The sequence below is a fragment of the Microtus oregoni genome, unplaced genomic scaffold (assembly GCF_018167655.1).
Source record: "Microtus oregoni isolate MIOR12 unplaced genomic scaffold, Mior012 000059F_ref0000304, whole genome shotgun sequence".
NCBI classification, from domain to species: Eukaryota; Metazoa; Chordata; class Mammalia; order Rodentia; family Cricetidae; genus Microtus; species Microtus oregoni.
Window position 1 is genome coordinate 3,634,683 of NW_024543835.1, and position 23,813 is coordinate 3,658,495.

A 23,813-nucleotide genomic window follows, 5' to 3' on the forward strand; every position below is an offset into this window, starting at 1 on the left:
TCTTCCCTAGTGCTGAATTAGCAGGTGTTCATCTTGGCTTTTAATTCCCTGACCCCCCTCTTCAATGTCACATCTCTCAGGGAGGTACGGAAATTCAGTCTCCTAGTTAAGAGCAGGTGGCTAGGATGCTTGGCTGCAGTGCTTTCGAGGCTAAGTGTTTCGGGCTCTGAGATTTATATTCAAGCCACGTATTTTCAGCTTCGAAAGAAACCTGAAATATCATAATTTTGGAGTTCTCGGGCATATAAATTGATGTGTGTCTCACTAGCTTCTCCCAATCTCTTCTCCAGCCTGCCTCATTAATTTCACATGGCGTTCCTCTGGTCTCCTAAATTGGCTACCCTCAGATCATGTTTTAGGTTTCCAAGATACAGGAGCTCTGATCTGTCTTTATCTCCTCTCCGATTTTGTTCCTTCCCTTTTGGATAAATGTCATTTTTCATTTTTATCGTGTCAGAGTTTCATCCATGAGAGAAGACAAAGGGCTCTCCTCCACACTGTTGTGTTTAACTAGACGTCTCATACCCTAAGTCCCTTGTTAAAGAGGTGAAGGGCCCAAATGTGAGTTTATCTAAGCCCACAAGGTTACTCTTCCTTCCCACTCTCTGTGATTTCAGAAGTCTTAGCTTTCATAGATTCCTTGTGGCCCACACATTTCTCTGCCTCAGAGCTATTTTTTGCATGTGCTGAACTATTAACCTGCCTTGCTCTACCCGCCCCTCACCTGGCTCCTTCTCGGAGCCCTTCAGGTCTTTGCTTTAACTTTACTTTCTTCGAAAAGGCTTGTTTCCCCACGTGTACAAGCTTTCTGTGACTTTCCTCAAGGCCCCTTTCACAGACTTCGCTTGCATATGTAATTACTCTTTCAGTTGACTGGAGTGTCAAGGAGGGCCATGCTGTGTCTTGGTTCTCAGTGTATTCCATTTGTTTGGCATGGCTCCTGGCATACATAGCACACTCGTTTCGTGACTTTACTTTAGAAACTTTAAAAGGAACAGTTATTTGCCCTAAAATAAGGAGGGAGCTGATACACCAAAGAAAGATTAAGTCTAGTTCAGTGAATATATATGCTCATTGGAGTTCTTTACAAAAACAGCAAACTCATGGAAATCTCCCGCACTGAAAACTTCTGCTTTCAATCAGGTTTTTGTTTGTTTTTCTCATAAATCCTCTGTCTGGTGCTGTTTGGTGGAAGGGGCTGCTAATCAGAATCTCAGGGGAGGGTCTCCTGAAGGTCTTGTGACAAACGGTTTTCATAATTGGAATGTTAGCACCTCCATTGCCATTACTATAGGTCTAGCCATCTCATATGCTGTTCTATTTGTGTCCTTCTCCAGACTGTAGACCATTGTCTTCTGTAGGTTATCGTGACCACTCTGCTTCAAGAAAGTGAAGCATCTAAGCTACAGTGCTCACTAACTGTCGATAGAATAGGCAAACTTATGGATGAATCTTCTAAGAAGTTCTATAGCATATAAACTTGTCCTGTATAGTGGCGCGCTCCTCCAATCCCAGCATTCAGGAGGTCCAGGAGAGAAAATGGAGAGTGTCAGGCCTGCCTGAGTTACATTCCCATTTAAATAAAGCCCTACAGGTGATGGATTTATAAAGGTTTCAGATTTTATATGATTTTTACCAATGAATAATGTGTTTTGATCAAATCTACTCCCTATTCTTTCCTCTCCAACTTCTTCACAACACACCCTTTGCCCTCCCAACTGCATGTACTCTTTAGATAACCCACTGAGTCCACTTAGTGATGCCAGTATTGTGTAGAACTGTCCACTGGACCATGGGCAGAAGAAAACCCTCTTTCTCTTAGCATGTATCTAAAAATTGTAGATCAGGTATAATTTGTTAATGGGCCTCTTTTTACTGATTGTTTAATGTTATATTCCAGGGTATTTCTGGTGGCACAAGCATGTAATCTCAACAGTATAGGAGGCTGAGGCAGGATATTCAAGGTCTGTTTGGGCCACATGGCAGGCTCGAGGCTAGTGTTGCTCAGTGCAGTGAGACCCTGTCTTAAAATGCAAAAATTCAAAGGGCTCCGGATATATAGGTCAGTAGAATGGGTGTATCCAAGACTCAGAACAAGAAGGGGAGGGTATAGCATTCCTAAACTGTTCTTCAAGATGTTCAGAGTTTTCAGTAATTCTAACCTTCCGAAGCCTATATCTTGACTTGATTTGCTTTTAAGCCAAACATGATTTCAATTATTGAGTTTATGTTAAGCTTCGTTAAGGCCTGTGGTTCTTGTTCATTCTGGCAAAAATAACACTTTCAGCACAGACTCCATTAGAACATTCTAGGGAAAGAATGAAGCTAGGGAATCAGGAATATAGTATTATATAATAAATTTGCCATTTACTTATAATAAGAGCCTATAATAATGTTAGAGATATCTTGTTTTATTTTATCTTGTTTTGAAAGTTTGGAAGAGTATTCAAGTAGACACAGTGTACTAGTTGGTTGCACATTAACTGCCAGGCATTGATTAATTATACTTCATTTCATCATTATTTTTTACTTAAGATCACCTGGTATAATTAGATTATAGATTATAGATTATAGATTATAGAAATTAGATTAAATTTCTTCTGGGTAATAGAATATGTGTGTATATATGCACATACTTACATACTCTAATACATATATGTATATATATATATATATATATATATATATATATATATATATATATATCCAGAAACCACAATGCTGATTTATCTGTTGGAATAATCTTCTTAGCCAGACAACTCTTTTTATTCATTATGTTTATGAGGTTGTTATTCTTTCTACTAATCGATAAGTCTGCTCAAACTTTTCTTGAAAGGCTCCTGAAAATCTAGACTACAATACAAGTTGTGTGACATTCTAGACTCCAGTTAGTCTGACAGAGTAGTATTGTGGCAGTATTATTAGAAGGCAGGAATGGGGAGTGATTGGAGATGAAGGGGTATAATGCTCTCTTCTTGTACTATCTTCCCTATTCCACCATGTCTTTAGTGTGCTACAGTTTTTTGCTACTACTACAAGAGCATGCCCAATGCGTATAGATCCCAAGTACAAATTGATCAGCCATTTTTCTTTTTGACAGTTGCCTCTGTCACCTCCCACAGAATAAAGGGGCAAACTGTAAAACAGAAATATTTACCAGAGTCAAGAGAAGTTCACAGGCTAAACAATGTGGGGAAGAAAGAAAAAGAAAGACAAGCTATTACTTGTTTTCAAATATGAGGAGGGTATGATGGCACACTTTAATCCCAGCAGAGGCAGGAGAATCTCTGTGTTTGAGGTCTTCCTGGTCTATGGAGTGAGTTCCAAGACAGACAGGGATCTGTCTGGAAAAAAAGCAAAAACAACAAAAGAGTGAGTGGGCCATCATTTCAGCAGTTGGCAGCTCAACTTGAAAAACTGAAGACATTGCTTCTAGATTCGCTCTGTTCCTGGGTTCGAACCAGCCCAGAGGTAAAAACTAATCCAAGTCAGGAAGAGCAATGCTTTGATCCTGAGCATTTTGATCCTTCTGAAGTGTGCATTCTATCAGCTGCCATGGAAACATGGGTAGCTTCTTGGATAGTCTCAGTCCTCTTGAGTTCTGGCTGGGAGAGCTAGTGACCTCATTCCAGCTTGGATCCGAGTTGTGGAAAGTAGATAGCCTCTTCTGGGCCATGGGACTGAGGGGCTTTATTAGCATTCTGAAACTTTGGCATATTTTAGCGAGGCCGTCATTCCCTGAGCTTCAGCCCAGGATAGATTCACACAGTTCACAGCTGTGTCGCATCTTGAAGTTTCTTGGGCATCCTACATGCTTTCACGAGGCAGGCACTTATCGCTTCCAGCTGTAAGCCAGAGGGAGAGGGACTGCAGATCCTTAGCAATATATGCAGACTCAAACGGCGTAGTTAACTCCCTAGTTGGACTTTTAGGCACCAGAAATCTGTTGGAATTCACTGATGATTGCTGAATTCACTGATGATTACTGGGTGTAAGTTCATATGGCTTGTAGCTCTGTTTTGGAAACTAGCCATTTTCCCCGCTATTTTCTTCTGGCATTCCTGCATCACTGATTGAGAAGGGTTTGGACTATGTTGCTTAGAGATGCGATGGCAGAAGGTTTGTTCATTACAATAAGTTGAAGGCACAATGGAAGGGTGTCAGGAAGGATTAGGTAGAGGCAGGATGTGTCATAATTAGGAAGACTTGAAAGAACTGCTTTGGGGAAGCTGAAAGCTCTGCTAGAGCAAGAATGTTCCAGATGCCTGTCTCTTGATATTTTCCCACAGTGAGCCACACCCCAAACAAATCATATCATCCACGCCTTTCCAATTGGAGCTCTAGCTTCTGGAAGATGCCAATTCTTTATAGGAATTCTGTGAGAGTTGGATGAAGTGTCTGACCTCATTTGCACCCCCCTTCTTTTTTTGAGTTCTGAATAAAACCAGAACAATTGGAAAGGGGGGTGAAGTTAGGGCCATAAGAGAGAGTCTTTGGTTGCACACCAGAAAGAAGGAAACAAATCCCTTGAGTTGAGAGTCAGTTGAAAAGGAGGATTAAGAAAAATGGGGAGGGGAGTGCTGTGCCAGTGTCTTCGACTGAGACGATTACTTGGTAGATAGCTCTCATGCCTTACAAATGGCCACTGAATGTTCTTAAGGGAAATGTAGACCGTATTTAACCCAAAGAATGATTCTATGTCTTTGTACAGCTAATTTTATAGAGAGCTTAAAGTCCTCAATAATAAGTGTGTAAAATCTATAGTGGTAAATATACGAAAACTCTTTTGAGTATGCTGGAAGCAGGGCAGGAATCCATTTAATGCCACAAGATGACTCTTACTATAAATTTGTCCAGAACACCTTCAAAGCTAAACAGTGCTGACTGGGGAAAAGAGACTAAGGGGAAAAACCGTGATGTTGGGGGTAAGACGAATAAAGGATTATTAAGAATGTAGCTGACAGCTTCCTTTTTATTCCTGTTTTGGCTTCCAAATTATAATGAAAGCAGGTGCCCAAAGAAGCACTGTCACATAGGAACATTAGGCAGTGGGTACCAGATAACCTTACAGCTTGTACCAAAAGCACAGCCAAATACTAGCTGTGCTGTTTTGAGTGCCTTTGGCGAGCCTGGGTAAACCACAGTCCTTCATTGCAATGGTTCTTAGAGTGTGGTCCATGAACCAACAGCATTAGCATTACCTAGAAACTTGTTAGAAATGTATATTCTCAAGCTCTCGCCCAGACCTATAGAATCAGGAAATCTAGAGTGAGGGACTGGGAAATGTGTGTTTTAGAAGTAGCCCTCCAGGTGTATTCACATTTGAAAGACCATTGATTTCATAGTACGGACTCTGTCAGGCAACCAAGAATCCAGTGGGCCACAGTTAGACAGTGTTAGGTCCAGTTTAGGGTACCATTTCTAATAATGTAGAATCTGCTAGAATGGTCTTTGATCCTATTAACGTAATGGCAGGTAATGTTTCTAAATCTTCTTCAACAGTGTTCATATTTTGCTTGACACTAGTATGAACAATACTACCCTATCTAACATTACTTATGTTAATTAATGAAATCCCCAGTGTAATAGGAGCTAAATATAGCTGCAGCACTTTACGGTGGCCGCCTCTCGAGTGAGGCTTTTTGATTAATTGCTAAGTAGCCACCCCTGGAGTATGCATTCCTGATTAAGACAACTGACCGCCTCTGTAGTGTGGCTTAAACTAACATACGCATACATCACATTGTACTGTATACATGAGAGTAGTTTTTTTCACTCTTAAAATTGACATTATTAAAGCATAATTTAAACACCATAAAACACTTCCATTTTAAATACACAGTTTTGGCAAACATGAGGTCATGTTGCCCCTACACCAGTCACAATACATACCCTAACCACCTCAGGTATAGCTCTTGGTTCCTTTGAGTAAAAATTTCCACTTCTACACCATGGAGGTTACCATTTGTCCATAGGTAGATTTAGCATGTTTTATATTTTTTCAAAATTATTTCTGTAAGTTTTATGTAAAAGCCAGTTGCATGGCTTTTAGATTGATGTTTTGTTACATTCTCTGTAATTATTTTCCTTTTATTGTATGTCAGTATCTCTTATGTGGCTAGCACAGGCTGATTATTTGTTATTCTATTGCTTTGTTTCCAGCCCAGTTTGGGGATGTTATGAATGAAGCTGTGGACAATCATGTTCCAGGCTTTTTGTGAACTTGTATTTTATTTATTTTTGTAAATATTAATTAATATTGGTCATAAGATATATGTATATTTAATGTCATAAGACACTCCTAATCTGAGGCTAGAGAGTTGGCTCAAAGGTTTAGAGCGTTTGCTGCATTTGTGGATGATCCAGGTTCAGTTGTCAGCACCCGCATGGTGGCTCACAACCACCTATAACTCCAGTTCCAGAGGATCTGTAGGCACCAGACATGCATAGGATATATAGACATACGAGCATGCAAAACACTCAGACACGTTAAGTAAAAATAGTAAATCATTTAAAAAAAAGAAAAAGAAAGAGACTGCTCATATAACTTTCCAAAATTGTGTTGTTTTGTATTCCTATAAGCTCTGTAGGTGCTCTGGTTGTTTCGTGGTCTTTTCATTATTTGGTATTGCCAATCTTTAAAAAATTATGCTGAATAATTTGGAATAGCTTCTAGATGTTCTTTTCTTCCCTCTCATTTAAATGTAGGCCAATATATTTGGTTTCTGCGCAGACCACAAAGCGAATAATGTTGATCTAGGTGACTTAGATATAGAGAAAATATTACTGTTTCCTTCCTTAGGATCAGTGGTGTGGATATCCTTTGTCTGTGGCAGTTACACTGTCTTCTTGTCTTCCTTTTGTTCATTTACTCATTCAGTCTGTCAGCCAGTTCTCTGGCTGTATTAGCTCTGCTTTGTCACAGAGCAGTTATATATTAAGTTGCTAAGAAATAGGACTGGTGACAAAATTCTCAAGAAGCTTTTTGGAGCTGAGTTTCTGAAGTTTATACATACATGCAAACTACATACATACATACATACATAGAAACTCTCGAAAAGAAACATAGCTATGATAATGCTTGTGCAGACTTGCATAAGGGTGCTGTCTGAGTATAGCCCCCTGTTAAATGACCTGACTTTTCGGGACTTACAGATAGAAAATAGTGGCCTAAATTGTTGAATTGTTAGTCCATGCCGACTATCGGACTTAGACCTTAGACAATAAAGCTAATTGTTAGAGAAACTTCCTCCTGCAACAAATGGGAAGAAATACAGAGAGCCATAGGCAGGCATATGAGAGAAAGAGAGAGAGAGAGAGAGAGAGAGAGAGAGAGAGAGAGAGAGACAGAGACACAGAGACAGAGACACAGAGACAGAGAGACAGAGAGAGAGAGACAGAGAGAGAGAGACAGAGAGAGACACAGAGAGACAGAGAATCACAGAGAGTGAGACAGGCAGAGACACAGAGAGAGAGAGAGATAGAAAAACCTTGAAACACACAGCTCTAAATGGGTTGTCTCCATCTAATCCCTCTGCTCAGAGCTCAGGGCACCCCACAGAAGAGAAGGCAGAAAGAAAGAGCCAGAGGGGATGGAGGACACCAGGAGAACAGTACCCTCTGAATCAACCTATCAAAGCTTATATGAACTCATGGAGACTGAAATAGCATGCTAGGGCCTGCATGGGTCTACACCAGGTTGTTTGTGTCTAAACTATGGCTTCCAGGTTAGCATTTTTTATGGGATCTCTGAGTGAGCAATGAGTGGGTCTCTGATTCTTGTGCCTTCTCTTGGGGACTTTTCCTTCTTTTGGTTTGTCATGTACGACTTTGATGTGATGGATTTTGTTTTATCTTATTATATTAATTTTATATTTTCAAATGAATGAGTGGATGAAAATCTAGCCACTGGTGTAAAGGACTGAACTGTTAGTTACACCTACTGGGAAGGGAACTCAGTTCTCTCCAATGGAGTGACACTGGGTGCACGAGCCACTCCTGGGCAGCCCTCATGTGTCAGAGTTGTTGACCCATATAATTGACTCCACAGGGTTTTTTAAGGGGGGGTGCTTTTATTTGGTTATGGTTTTGTAGGTTTTTTGGGGGGATGATTTTGTTTTTTGGTTTTGGCGGGTTTTGTTGTTATATTGGGTTTTTGCTTGTTTTTTTTTTTTGATGAAGAACATTAAAGTTGGGTGGGTAGGGAGTGGGAGAAGTACTTGGGAGAGGAGAAGAGTATGACAAAAATATATTTAAATTTAAAAATAGTTTTAAAAGATAAAATGAATATAATGCTAGTTGCTGGTCCAAGATTGCAAAATTACATTTTAGCAGGAATAAGTTCAAGAAATATGTTCTGTAAAAATAATTAAGGAGATGATGAATTTGAGAGAGGGTGGGCAAACATGGGAAGAGTTGGCGGGAAGAAGGGGAGGCATGGAAATGCTGTTAGTTTTCACAGCAAGTGCTCGAAAAGTTAAGAAATTATTCCATTTAATCGTGACTATAATTAATGGTGATATATGGTTGAAAATGCAAAGATGCTGGCTGGATATTAAGTGTTCTCACCACAAAAATAATAAGGATGTTTGCTTTAAATTTAATCATAATGTTATGTGTTTTTTTAACCTCAGACATCATATTGTATATGACAAATACATGCAATTTTAGATCAATTTAAAAAATGTTGAAATTCATTTTACTTTCAATTTTATATCAACACATACACTTGCAGATTATATAAAACATGCTTGGAATGTTAACAGTATATATTCCATGGTTGTAGGCTGTTATGCTTTATTTATTCAGTTTTATAGGTTTCTTTAATTCTCTTTTCCACAGTAAACATCTGACCTTTTATATGAAAATATGGGCATAGCGTTCTTTGCGTTTTCAGGTCTTATAGCAATTCCAGTAATGTATTCCTTCTCTTTATTTAATCTTGTACAACAAGGATTTACTACAGTAGATACAGATTACAGTCTAGGAAGAAAAACAATGGTTGGCCTCCTTTTCCCTCTGGGGACCTAGCAGTGCATGATAGGCCGGCAGGCTCTGCCATTGTAGCCTTTCCCGGAAGGGAAGCTAAGCTGTCCTCACTGTCCAAGGGCACAAAGAGCTGTTTCCTTAACACTAAACCTACAGAAGTTCACCTTCTAAAGCTCAGAGCATAAACACAAGGTTTCTTTCTAACTTCTTATTGTGACTTTTGTAGCTGTTGGCAAATCATCGGGGGTTTCCTCTGTGCTTTCTGATGAAATAACAAATGGTCTTTGTCTCCCTCCTTTTTCTTCAGCTGACCTGAATAATGTCAGGTTCTCCGCCTATAGGACTGCCATGAAGCTCCGAAGACTGCAGAAGGCCCTTTGCTGTAAGTATTAGCCAATGTTTGAAGGCCTTGATCATTTTTCTTTGCTTAAAGAATGAGGACTGGAGAGTTTTCACCATGTTTACACCCTTGAGTCACAAGGTCATTTTGCCAAATAAAATTTATTCTTGAAAGCTTTTTGGCTTAGTACCTGCCCAGACTGTTTTGTTGGGTTATAATTACCTCTGCAAGTGTTCAGTGACTTTTGTTAAATTGATAAGATATTGGTAAAATTTGTTTTGTTAAATGAATAGCATTTACACCTACATTTATCTTTGTGAAAGTTATTTTATCTCCCCCTTTCCCATTATATCTTCATTTTATAAAGACTATTTAATATTAGAGCATTATAACAATATTATCTGAACCAAGTTCATAGATATGTCTTTTGTTTCTTTAAATGCAAATATTCAGATGTATGTTATGATAGAGAAAAGATGATTGGATTTTTTGTTTGTTTTCCCAGGCAGGGTTTCTATGCATAGCCCTAGCTGTCCTGAAACTAGCTTTATGGGCTAGGATAGCTTTCAACTCAAAGATCTGCCGGCTGGGATAAAAGGCAGCAACACCATGCCTGGCGAGATCTTTTTTATTTTAACTTTCCTTTATTTATTATTTGTGTCTTTCACATCATGCTTTTCAATCCCATTCATATCTGCCCTCTGCCCCTGCTACCCACCTCCAAAATAAAGCAAAATTTAAGACAAAAAAAAGAGAGAAAATTAAAGAAAAAAAAGGGAAAAGAATCTCGTCATGGAAGCGACAGTGTGACGCAGTGAGTCACAGAGTATAACCTTTCGTTCATATATCTTTACTTGCAAGTGTTCATTGCAGAGTCATCGGTCTGGTTTGAGGCCTCTGGTTTCTGCTACACTATCGATGCTGGGCCCTCACTGGGACTCCTCTTGGATATCCTGTTGCTGTCCTGTGCTGTGGAGATCATGTAGATTTGGATCTGCAGGAACAGCCCCGTCATATGTGTTCTAGTCATAGGGAGGGAAGGCTGTGTTCTGAGGCCTGGGGCCTACGGAGAGCAGAAAGTACTCAGGAACTAAAATGACTTCGTCATGGCGACTCTGCAGAATTCCAGGCCTATTGTGAAATATTAGGCTAGAGAGAGAAGCAGGAGACAGATTGCGAGAAGCTTTTAAAACCCAAGTTAAAGCCTTTAGAGGTCAGTGGGAGCCATTCAAGAGATTTTGGCAAGGGGATGACATGGATGGATTTTCACTTTGAAAAACCATTCTGGCTGGGAAACAAAGCATGAATTGAGGGTTGAACCATGAGCAGGAAAGAGATCTGTTACTGAATTGAAACCAGCAATATGGTGGCTTGGATAGGAATGGAGGAACATTTCAGAGATATAGGCGGCAGATGCTCCAAGCCTTAGTGATTTGTTTGATGGGGAGGGTGAAGGCAAATCAAGGAAGGGAAGACTCGTGGATTCTTGACTTGGGCTTCCCTGTGAGAAATGAGCTTGTCTACCAGAGTTTGGTAAAAGGTAGAGTGAGCTACACAAGCAATATTTAGCAATTAAAAGCATGGAGCTATTGCTTAAATGATTTATAGAAAGGTTAAGATAGCAAACACATATGCACAGAGGAAGAGAGAGGGAGGGAGAAGAGGTCATTTAGGACAGAGGATAAGCAACCATGAAAACTGAGTATAAAGTCATGTCTGAGAGTTCCGTAGGAAAATCCAAGGGGTTATAGTGCCCATTGCATGAAAGAAAGGAAGAACCTATCATAAGGTCAGATGATGGTGGTGACAATGCCCATTGTATATAGCAACAGAGAGAGCCTTAGTAACTTTGGTGAAGATAATACACCGAGCATCTTAAAAGTGAACAAAAGGTGTAGATGACTGGAATGGGCCTGTTCTTAGAGAACTTTAGTTGCAAAAAGGGGCAAAGAGAGGTTATAGCAAATTGGAGATGACTGAGGAAATAAAAAATGACTGACTTAAGATGACAGAATAAAAAGGGGCAAGTTATAGGCAGGTGTCCTAGAGCCAGGCAAAAAGAAGAGACACTTCGCTGCTACTGGAGGGCCAGAGAGAAGGATACATGCAGGTTCTAGGTAACCAAGAAACTTGGCAGCAAGAGGGCGATGGAAACCCATCTAAAACCAAAGGTTTTCTTTGTGGAGTTTGAGAATCCCTGTGACACAGTTAACAGTGGAAGGTAATAAAACGGACACTGACCTTATCTTTGTGGAGAACGAGGGGGAAGTTAAGTCAAAAACCAGCATTGGGAAACTCAGTCAGCTGACTGTTTCTACAAATGCCAATCTCTAGTGGCGCAATATTCCTCTAGCAGCAGCCGGCAACCAGAAGCTGCGTACCGCTGTCCTAGGATAGGCAGATGATACCTAGGTGAGGGTTGTGAGGGCTTGGGGAAAAGGGAGGTTAGAATGTTGTATTTCAAGGCCATGTTGGGTAGGAGAAGCTAAAAATTTAGGTTGAATTTGGCAAGTAGGAGGTAGAGGGATCAAGAGGTAAAGTAAGTTAGGAAGAGTTAGTGAAGGAACTGAAAAGCATGCAGTTATATTCAAGAAGGAGATATTGCTGACTGCTATTTCTAAAGTAGCCATTTAAATGGGTGACAGAGTGAATTGGTATGATTTTTTTACGGAGGTAGACTAGAACATTAAGATATTGAGAAGCTAGAGTTATGAATGGCTCTTCCCTTCTAATACTAAAATCCCTCAAACTTGGGGATGGAAATAAGAAACACTGAAGGACTAATAGCCTCGGCCACCAAGGTCCTTTGGAAACACCTAGATGTTCTCAGAAGTGGGTAGAACTAAAGTCAAGGAACTACTGGTATGGGGTTGTCATATAGTGATGCAAGTGCCCTAGAAGTGATAGTATTGGGAAAGGTCAAATAGGTTCCTTGTCTTTTCATATTGATATTCCCAATAATTAACATAAAACTGAGCAAAGAATAGAGCTTTCTGTTTTCATAGAATGAATACATGGATGAAAGCCAATGGAAGATTCCATTGCCTTAAGAGCTTATAGCCCAAAGTTATCATTTTCTGGTGCATAGTTGCCAAGTTTCAGTAGCTAATAAAAGGCTCCCCATGCCTAGGATTTCCTTGGGGACCTGGTTAATGAATCGTAGCAGGCACAAAGGAGTTTGGGGTGGGGTGGAGTCAAGGGGCTGAATAGAGAAAGTCTTCTGCCTTTTTTTCTTCTTTTGACCCTGCCCCATGCCAGAGGTGCTGCTCGCCTTTGATAAAAAGGAGAATTATGAACTGGTTATTCTAAAGTGCTATAGAATATTCCTGTAAGATCCCAAAAGTTCAAAAGAGGTAACCAGCTGTTCCAGGTTATACTATGACAAAGCTCAGAAACAGACTGGACGGAAATGCGTCTAATGCCTTATGACTGTTATCCTTTTCCACCGCTGCCTGGAATCATTTGAACATTATTCATTTTTATGGTGAAAGAAAAGAATTCTATTCATTGTCTTTCTTTTCAGTATATGTCAAAATTTTAGTAAACACTGGGAACATGGAGGAGTTGGATAGGGGGTAAAAAAACCATGTTAGCCATTTAAGGTGATAACCTTGTAATAAACCTTAACTCTGAATGTAAGATGATTTGGTTGAATTTTCACTTTTAAGCAGAGTTGAAATTCTCAGCATTTCTTTTCAGATCTTCACTCTGATTTGAAAAAAAACTCAAAGATAGCAAAATTAGAGTGTATTTATCTAAATTAGGTACCGAATTCTTAAGAATGCATGGATAATACCATGCAGACTATGGCCCCATGTGCAGTGAGAACAGAGCAAAAAGTTTTGGCAATCCATTTACTTTTGAAGAATGTGTGTGGTCCAATTCCTTAGTGAGGTTTCAATAGGTGATTTAAGAGCTTCCTCCAAATTTTGTATTTGCTTAGGTTTATCTTCTAGCTCCTTTTTTTTTTATTTCTGTGCCTGCAAAAGCTTGATAAAGAGCTATTGTCCATGGCCTAAGCAAATGAAACTTGCTCTGACTAGTTTTTCCTATCAATGTCTATTTCTACTGCGTCTTACATTAACAGAAATTAGTGATGTTATCTCAGTGATTTCTTGATGCCAGTTAAGAGATTGAATTTCCAATCCCTTAGAGAACATACTTAGACGTCTCTATGAGGCAACTGATCTTTAAAATAAATAAATAAATAAATACTTCTCTATCAAACTTCAATATTACAGGAAACCAAATAATACATTTTATCTACTACAGAGAATGTGCTACTTAAGTTATGAGTATCACCATTGGCTTACAATGCCCCCAGTTTATAATAATTTTTATATTGTGTGCCTCTATGGGTGATTTTCTGTGCAGTGTAAACAAAAGTTAAAGTTGATAGAGTAGCAGAGAAAAATTGAATGTCTTGGTGTGAAGTATTTGTAAGCTGGTTCGTGTGGTCAGTAGCCTGGGGAAGTATGAAGAAGATGATGTAGCTTTTCCTTTCTTCTCCCATGGTTCTGATGACACTCTATAAGTGTGCATCTTCTATCATCTAAAGGATAGCCAACTTGCAAGAGCAGAAGTAAAAATATACTAACAAAGCAAATATATTTAGTTTAGTAGTGTGTAGGGGATTGGAGAGAGCCCAAACCACAGGGCTAAATATATGACAGTTGATAAATGTGACAACTATTTTCCATGCAACAAGAAATGGAGAATAATTTGCCACTGCTCAGAAACCTGATCCTAAATTACAGTCATACGATACAGTATAGAGTTGTCTGATTAAAGCTAAAACTTCTGGATTTGCTTTCACTAAGACAAAGTGAAAAATGTGCTTTCTTCCAGGTAAACGAACCTTACCTTCTAATAGAGCACTAAAGAGGGCATTAGGCAGGGTTAGGTTGGTAAAGAAGACTCACAGGACCCACGATAACATGGCTTATATACTATAGTTTATTGCTACAGCAAGCTACAATGCAAATAGTATTAATGTAAGCAAGATGTAGATCCTGAGTCATTCGCTGACTCACATCAAGGGCTCCCAAGTATAATAATATGTATAATATATTAATAATATATGTCCACATTTTTTTCATGTAGCTTAAAAGGCATATCTCTGTTATATCAAAATTTAAAATATCTTGAAGATAATTATCTTGTGATAATATCCATCTATCTTGTAGGAAAGTATTTTGGTGTGATAATATCCATCTATCTTCTAGGGAAAGTATTGTGGTCCCTCTAATGTCCTTGAATTGCACAACAGGGAAAGAGGTATTTGGTGCCCAGTCCTTGTAATATCAAAGGGCCCTTTGTAGGCTCTATTATCCAGTTATCAGTGGTTTTATTTGCCCATGATTCTAGGCACCTTTCCATATTTGTCCTTCCTTCTGGAATTGGATATCCTCAAAGTATTATTCTTTTTTATTTTTTATTTTTTAAATTTATTTATTTATTAAGGATTTCTGCCTCGTCCCCACAACCGCGAACATCGTTTCCATCAGTTAAACTTTGCTACTTATGAGTAAACTCTAGCTGGCCAGGTATTCCTGGTCCAGTTCCCATTTTTTATAAATCTCTTTAAAATATTATTTCTTTCAGAGTTTCAGGTTTTTTACTGGTGTTGAACATCTTTACTTCCCCTCTTCACTTCTTCCCAGGTCTACCCATCTTTTTTTCCTCATGAAACATTGTGTGTTGTGTGCTTCATTGTTTTGTTTTCCTTTCCTTTTAGTTTTTTTTTTGAAACTCTTCAAGCACAATTTGTGCTGCCCAAATATTGTTGATTGTGTGGTCTTCCACTGGACTGTGGTCAACTACGAAGGGTTACACCAAGAGAAGCCTGTCTCTCCCTCTCCCACAGCTAACCATTGCCATTGATTCTGTAACTAGGAGTGACACTGTGTAGCCAACTCTTCTCTCCAGGCTGGGATTGGGTCTAGGTTGAGCTTGCATAGTTTTGGTGTGTGCAGTCACAATCTTTAAATTCATACGTGCAGCTGTCCTGTTGTGTTCCAGCACATGTTGCCTTTGGCTTTTGATAATCTTTCTGTACCATCTTCTGCAATGATCCCTGAGACTTGGAAGGAGTGATTCTATATCACTACCCTTTCTTTATAAATATTGCCTTAGAAATATTTTAGTAAGACTGGGTTGTGAATCTTGTAAACATTCTCACTTCTGACATGTATGCTTGATGACATAAGAAAGTTCTGTCATCAATAATAGGACTTTGTCATTAGATTATAGAGATAGTTTTGATGTTTGAGGGGACGAGGGGACTCCTTTGGCCAATGGCAAGATGTAACGGATGTAACTGATGTTTGAACCTAGAAGGAATGACTAGGCTTAACCAGATTCTCTTCTGAATGGTAAATATGTCCCTGAAAGGGAGTCATTTCTCTCCTCTCTCTATCCACTCAGGCATAAAGAATACACCACCACATAGTCCTAGTCTTCAATGACATCGAAGCTATAACTTCTTTTTTCATTAAAGTATTTTTGAAGAAGCTGGAAAGATGGCTTAGTGGTTAAGAGCACATACTATTCTTGTAGAGGACCCAAGTTTCAGCATCCATATTGGGTAGCTTACAACCACATGTAACTGCAGCTAATGGCTTCATTGGCCATCTGCACTCAGATGCACATACCCACACATATAGCCACACACATACATATAATTAAAAATAATAGTTTAAAATATGTTTAGAGCATTTTTGAAAGAAAACATTTTAACACGGTTTATTTTATTTTATGTGTATAAACATTTTGCCTGCATGTATATATGTGCACCACATGTGCCTGGTGACCATGGAGATCAGAAGGGGACATCAGATCCCTGAAGTTATGATGGTTATGAGTCACCATCTATGTGGGTTCTGGGAACTGAATCCAGTTAATCTTCAAGAGCAGCAAGTGCTCTGACATATGCAAGGACGTGTGCACGCACACACACACACACACACACACACACACTTTGAGCATGTGTACACTTATTTAAAATTATATTATATATTAATATAATGGAAAGTGTTAGCTTCAAGAAAAAGGATATCTTCACAAAACCATCTGCTAGTTGTTTACTGAGGTTTGGAGGAAAGCTTATCGTTTTGTTTAAAGTTTCACCAAAATAACTTCTATGTATTCTTTAATAGGCTTGGTTTGAAAATTGAATGTGTGTGTGTGTGTGTGTGTGTGTGTGTGTGTGTGTGTGAGAGAGAGAGAGAGAGAGAGAGAGAGAGAGAGAGAGAGAGAGAGGTTTCAGTTGCCCTTATCTCTTTCCTCACCTGTTTGCTGGTCTGTTGCCTGGTCTTTGTCTGCTTAAATAGGAGGCTTTTAAATATTGTTCCGTGGAAACAAAATTCTGTTTTTCGATTTGCTATATTTGTTTGGGGAATTGTGTTCTCCCATATTCTGTGATGGATTGGTCTTGTATTTCACCGCATCCGGTTTTAGCAGAGAACACCACACAATATTTCTCTCCTGTGCCATCTTCTGCTCCTGTTATTTGCAAGCAATTGCCTCACTCCCCCCGGAGCTATTTTTACTCTAAATTTTCTGTTGTGTGTGTTGCCTACCTAGTCACCTGTGTTGAGATTAGGTCCAATAAAATGAAATTCAGGCCATTTCACTGTTTGCTTTTTATCATCACGTGGGTTCATTCGATACGTCATCAAAAGTGAGTGGAAAAATCCTCACTGTTCTTATATACTTAAATCAAAAGCAAAGTATTTATAATTATTAAAGTATATCATAGTAAAAAAGGAAATAATAAAAGCACTTCACAGGACCCATAGTGTTTCTGCAATATATAAAGAAACACGTTAGAAATTTTGGTGTATGGAAGAAATCTACTCCACCCTTCCAATAACAAAGCTGCTATGCTACCTTTCTGACAGTTTCCACAACCTGCACTTCAGCAGTTGTGCTCTCAGGAAGTCAGGCAGACAAAAGAGATGATAAAAATCTGAGTGCTATGTCTCTGTAGCTCCCTTCTGCCTCCCGAGGAGTCCCCATTTCATCTCCCTGTTCGGATAGCCTCCTGCCTGCTTGCACACTCATTTTTTTTTTCTTCATTGTGTTGCCCGCCTGACTTCCAAATACGTCTTGCAGTCTGCCAGTTTCCTACTTCCACGTGTACACAGTCTCGGATTTCATTAAGGAAGATCATTTCTTTCTTTTTAGAGCACAGTGGAGCATTGTCTAAGGATGTTTGGGCTAGTCACTGGCAGTGATCCCATAATACGATGCAGCCTAGAAATATAGTAGACTTCTTAATTTGTATAGCTATATTCGGTGATGTTCACTCAATGATTAAATCACCTGCTGATGTTTTTTTTTCCTCCAAAACATTCCCCTGACGTTAAGCAGAACATGGTTGTAAGCAGAACATGGCCTTATGTTAAATCAAAACAGGCTGCAGTAGAGACATGTGCGACCATGAGTTCCATCCTTAGCAAAATACAATCTGTAAGTGAGTAAGAGGAGTGTTAGCCCAGGAAAAATAGGAAAACTGGCCCATGGCATGAGAGCACAGAGTTTTCTTTATGGGAGCGAAAAATAGTGGAACTTATCTCTTGCCTCTGCCATCAGCTCTTCATGATTCTAGGGAAACTTGACACCAAATTCTTTCCCCTTTTTTAAGAGAGACAGTATGTTGCTGCATATGTATTAACCACTATTTTTGTAATATTTAATTTGAACTTACTTCCTGTAACGAGGAAAATGTGTTATTTATTTATGTTTGCCTTTCTTATATTATTGGAAAAACTATTTACTGAAAGAAATTGCTTCTTGTGGATTTCATTTGAAGTTATATTTACAGTTGCAGTGCCCCCTCTTCCCCTTAGGTGTGTGAGAGAGGCACTTCATTATCATTGATTCTTTGTCTCAAAGGACTGACACTTCGGAGGATAGCTTCGGTGTACCAGGTGCTTACAAAAACACCAGTGTTGCATTTTCAATTTGGCTAATAAATTGGCTTGAGAGAAAAGCGCCTTTTCATGCCACTCGGGAATAATGCTAGTGATTTGCTGATGGAAATCCACTCTTGTTAATTTTTTCTTTTGGCATCCGATTAAATACTACCCCAGACCAAGGGAATCTCCCCTAGCCTTAAAATTTTTAATAAGTGTCGAGAAAAAGGACATTGTAAAATGCAATGTGAAGGTGAAAGGAGAAATAAATTAGCCGTAGGCTTGAAATATGAATAGATCATGCAGTTTGCCTATAGAAAATTTTTGTGAAATTGGTTATTTTTTCACCTGGTGTTAAGGCAACAAAGAGAGCTGAGATATCTCTTTTAAGGGGAAAATGCTTTCTCATTATAAATGCATAGCCAGAAATTGAGTTTACACCCCCCTAACCATATATATTCATCTATTTGATCTCTAAGAAGGGAAAGGCCCATCAGTGAGTGTGTCTTTCAAAATCTCTAGGGCAACACGTTGTTTTTTTTTCCTACTTAGAAATGACTATTGACTCAGAAGCCTGATCCCTTTAACACTCAGATGGTTGCTGCTATTCCAGAGAAGGGAATTATGTAAGTTTGTATGTTCATCCGATGCCAGTGAGATTGGAAAACAACTTCAGATCGTGAATACTGATAAAATCAGATCAAATTGAAAGGAAAGTGATGAAAACAGAATATCTTTGAAACAGGGTAGAAATTGGATTTGGTCTTTACTAAAGGATAGGAAACAACTCAACCAGCATCCACAAAGGAAAAGCAATGAAATGAAGTTTTCTATTTTGGGTCATTTGTGTTTATGTGTGTTTTCGTAGTGGATCTCTTGAGCCTGTCAGCTGCATGTGATGTCTTGGACCAGCACAACCTCAAGCAAAATGACCAGCCCATGGATATCCTGCAGATCATTAACTGTTTGACTACTCTTTATGATCGTCTGGAGCAAGAGCACAACAACTTGGTCAACGTCCCTCTCTGTGTGGATATGTGTCTCAAATGGCTTCTCAATGTTTATGATACGTATGTATGGCAAGAGCGGACCTAACTTACACAGGGATAACAGTATTGTTATTATAGTAGTGTCTCAGATATGGATGTCTTCTCCCAGGGATAAATCATTTCTGCCTATGACTTGAAACATTTGTTATGGTAGCAGTAAGAGCTGAATGCAGATTAAATGAATGGGATTAAATGTGTCTAATCCCAGAGGCAGAGGCAGGCAACTCTTTGTAAGTTTGAGGCCAGCCTGTTCTCCACAGTGTGAGTTTCAGGACAGTCAGGACTACATAGTGAGACTCTCTGAGAGGAAAAAAAAAAGAGTTGGAATGCAGATGGCTCTCAAATCAGAATCTAACCATAATCTGAGATAAGCCATCTTTTCAGTAGAGCGAGTTATCAGGTAGCTACGGTTCCTTCCTTTTCTCACCTGGGTTTTGGAGTTCTTCCATCCATTTTGGAGTGTGCCGTCTCATTGGCAGGGATGCCGGTGCTCCTGGAGATGCTGGCACAGCTGTTAGCTCAGAATTGCTGTAGCACATATGTCAACCAGTTATGGAGGCGGTATATAGATGAGTCACCCAAAGTGGAATTAAACTCAAGTACAGCAAACATAGCTCCTGAAACCAAGCAAGATTGTCGTTGTTGTTTTGTGTATTCGTAACGTCTTGCAGAGCTGCTCTTTGGCACATCCATTCATCAACCTCTGTTAGGTAGAGAGCGGTCATTTGGATTGCACACAGGACACAGCTCCAGTTCTCATTTCTGTCTGCAGCCTAATGAACACAATCGCGCATTGGCCGTGATTTTTCACTGAATTCCTCTTAGGCCCCAGAATTGTTGCACGCCTCATTTCACATATCAACGAGTACATACTCCCATTTGGAGATCTGGGAAAGGTTTCTTAAAGGCAATGCATGTCAAACTGCCTTCTCCCTCTGTTCTCTGCCTCTATCGTGTCCTTTTGATATGCATGCATACTGTTATCTTTGCCATTTTGTAAAGTATTCACTTTTTAATTTTCAGGACCCTCTGACTATTAAATGCATATACTTGTCTACTTGGTTCTTGGACATATCAGATTTTAATTGTGGATTACATTTACATTTGTTTTGATCACAGTTTATTTTCGGGTATTCCCTCATATTTTTGGCATCAGTTTCTTTGTAGACGAGATATGAATGGAGTCTGAGTATAGAATTTCGTTCAACCTACCTAAAATGATTCGAAGATCATTTTAAGTGCCCAAAGACTTCAACTGCTGTATAAAGTTTACCTGTCAAGCTTTGATTTGCTTTTTTCTAATAGAAACACAGATATTTTTTGGCAGTGACAGGAATTTCATTAAAGCATTTGAATCTAGTATTTTTCTTTAAATGAGAGATCTGATAAGTTGTACTAATTGAAAATTGAGCATATTGACCAACAAACATACCAAAATCTGAGATATAATTACTTTCCAAAATCAAACAAAAAGCCAAAAATCTGTTCGAAAACATTTGCTACAAAATGGAAATCTGTTTGTTCATTCTATTTTTTTCCTTTGTTACCCCATGGTTAAATTTTTGTGTTAGTACATTTTTGTGTGCAATGCTTTATTTTGCTTCCTAATGTTTCAAGCATAGCCATATCAGAATGTTCATTTGGGAGTAGGTTACTTGATAGGGCATGCATTGGGATGCTTTCTGGTAGTGTATGCCATGATTTCATTGGCTATAAATATTCATGTTTTATATTTTGTGTTGTGTGACCTGAAGTGATGACTCATCTTCTTAGTAAGCAGTGACATGATGAAATTCCGGGCATGCTAAGCAGGGAAGAGTTACTTGCTAGGAATTGTTTTTGGCTTTAACAACCAAAATCGACAGTTTGCTCTAGTAACCAGAACTGCCAAGTGCACAGTGGTAATTCTTCCCTCTTACTCAACCAAGGAGGCTCTCTGTAGGTGAGTGGAAGGGAATTCTATCCTGATTTTATGTAGAGCTGTTTTGACAGTTCAAGTAAGGGCTTTTAAGAGTTGAGAATTGGGTAGATATTCATTAATTTGGTTCATAGAACTTTCCCATTGCCTTCTAGGTCATGAGGCAAATAGATAATGAACTCAGACAAGTTTTTAACATTAATCAGACACTGGCCTATAGAGCTTCTGTATCCAAGGCCTTTTTGCCCCTTAACTAGGAACTTCTACACTGTATTGGAGCGCCAGTAACTGTTTTGTTTTCTGGTTTGATTCTTCATAATAGGGGACGAACAGGGAAGATCCGTGTCCTGTCTTTTAAAACTGGCATCATTTCTCTGTGTAAAGCACACTTGGAAGACAAGTACAGATGTAAGTCTTACATATGAACTCTGTATTTTCTTCATTGATGTTGCCTAATTACTCTCATTCTAGATGGAAAATAATGTACCATTCTTATTTCACGGCAGGTTTGTCACTTCAGATGGAGAACTGCTTTTAAAGGGTCATAAAATTTGGGTTGTGCTCTTCCCTTTCAGACATTACATTGAAGGCATTTAAATAGAGAATGAGGATTAGCTTTGCCGGCCCAAGTATTATTTTATGTTACATTGTCTGTGTCTTAGTAAAACACATGTTCCAAGGGAATAAAGTCTGATTTCCTAACCCCTTTGTGTAAGTCAGGAGAAGAAATGTGAAGGTTTAATCCCAGCTTTTCCTGTGTCTCTTTGGATTCCCACTTAAATAATACTATCTGGCATTTGTGTTCAAAACACATTGTATATTTTATAATCATCTTACTGCAAGCTGTACTGACACATTCAATTCTGTGACGTGACTAACATTTTACTGTTTGAGGGATGGCTAGCCTTCTATTTCTTAGAAGGTAAGTAGCACCCTCTAGAATTTTCTTTTTGATTGGCTATTAGAATCTTTTACATAAAAACCGTAAATCTAAATAAAAGGCAAATGTTAAAGGACTCATAGTTTGGGTGCCCAAATCACCATCCATTCTCACTCTGAAGGACTGTGTATGTTTGCCCCTGGAAATGCTTGTAAGGAGCCTTTTCAGGAGGAATTGAACAAATCTAGCCTGTCCTGGCTTTCACCTAAGAACTAGTCATACGTAGATGAAGCAGTATGCTGGGTGTCAAGATGGGCAGAAGACAAAATACATGGCATTTCTCCAAAGCCAGGCTGTGTTGCAATTCTCAGTTTTGTAGAGTAAATCATACTATACGCAAACCACTGTAGCGCTCACTTTTATATAGTTTCCATGGGAGTTTTCCTTCCCCACGAACTAAACAACATAAAATAAAACAACCCCCAGCCAAACCTGAATAATGTTTTTTTTTTGGACCCTTTAACATTATTTGGGATAAAAACAATATTTCTGAGTGCTTTTATTTTTTGAATGTTATAACAACTTATTGTAAGTTAGGTTTATTGTCTTTTAAAAAGACATGGGAGTGGTTTCTCCCTAACTTCTTGCTGTCACTCAATGTTTGTAAGTTTAAGGTCGTCTTTGACTACCTACTGAAACTCTTTATTCCCCCAAACAAATACAGAAATAGTAAGGCAGACGTAGGAAATCAACAATAACTTAGTATGATAGGAGCTAGTTACACAAGAGCACAGCATCCTATGTAAGCAAACATGCCAATCTCTTTGATGCTGAAGGGACTTATGACTCTTTAAAAACTCATGATTTTGTTACATATTTTGATATCTGATGCTCACATGCTTTTTGCTAATCATATGACTCTTGATTAAAAAGTATCCATGGTAATATTCATGTCATATATACATAATAGTTACCAAAGGATTGTGTTTGTTTTAAAAAGCAAGTTACTAAGTTACTAAGAATACATTTGGGGTCTGATGAGATGGCTCATTGGGTGAAGATATAACTCAGGTTCCATCCTCAGGATCCATATGATAGAAGGAGAGAACCAATTCCTGTAAGTTACCCCCGAACTCCACATACTCTAAATATATGCATGCATAAGAAATCAATAAAATGTAACTTTTAAAAGTGCACGTAAGCCGTCAAGATGGCTCAGAAGATAAAGGCACTTGCCACTGCACCTAATGCTGAATTTTACCTCCAGGATCCATAAGGTGGAGGGAGAGAACTGACTCCTGCAAGTTTTCCTTGACTTGCACATATGTGCCTTCATATATGTGACCTACACTTCACATAGAAGTAAATGAAATAAAAAAGTAATACATGTAAACTCACCCTTTGCAGGACTGCAGTTTATTTAAATTTTTATATGACATATGTAGGCATATGTTCTGATTACCCTAAATTAGCCATAATCCCTCAATCTAACATGGAGAAAGTTATGCCTTCAGTCCCTTGCATCATATAAAACCACACACCTATAATCTTAGCTCTCAGGAGGTAGAGTCAGGAGAATAAGAAATTCAATGTTATCTTCAACTACATAGCAAGTTTAAGGTCAGCCTGTATTACATTAGAACACACACAATTAAGATAAAAAAGTAAAACAGTGAGTCTGTGGGAATATTGGCCATACCTGAGAATAAGTACTTGCATT

At 38.8% G+C, this 23,813-nt stretch overlaps 1 protein-coding gene across 1 annotated transcript in view; it reads left to right on the forward strand.

Moving 5' to 3' along the window:
- Positions 1-23,813, forward strand: part of LOC121438964 (dystrophin-like) — a 689,483-nt gene that overhangs the window by 573,844 nt on the left and 91,826 nt on the right. The window contains 3 exon segments of the mRNA XM_041639468.1: positions 9,215-9,370; positions 19,115-19,316; positions 21,536-21,621. Coding sequence (XP_041495402.1) covers positions 9,215-9,370; positions 19,115-19,316; positions 21,536-21,621 — 444 coding nt within the window.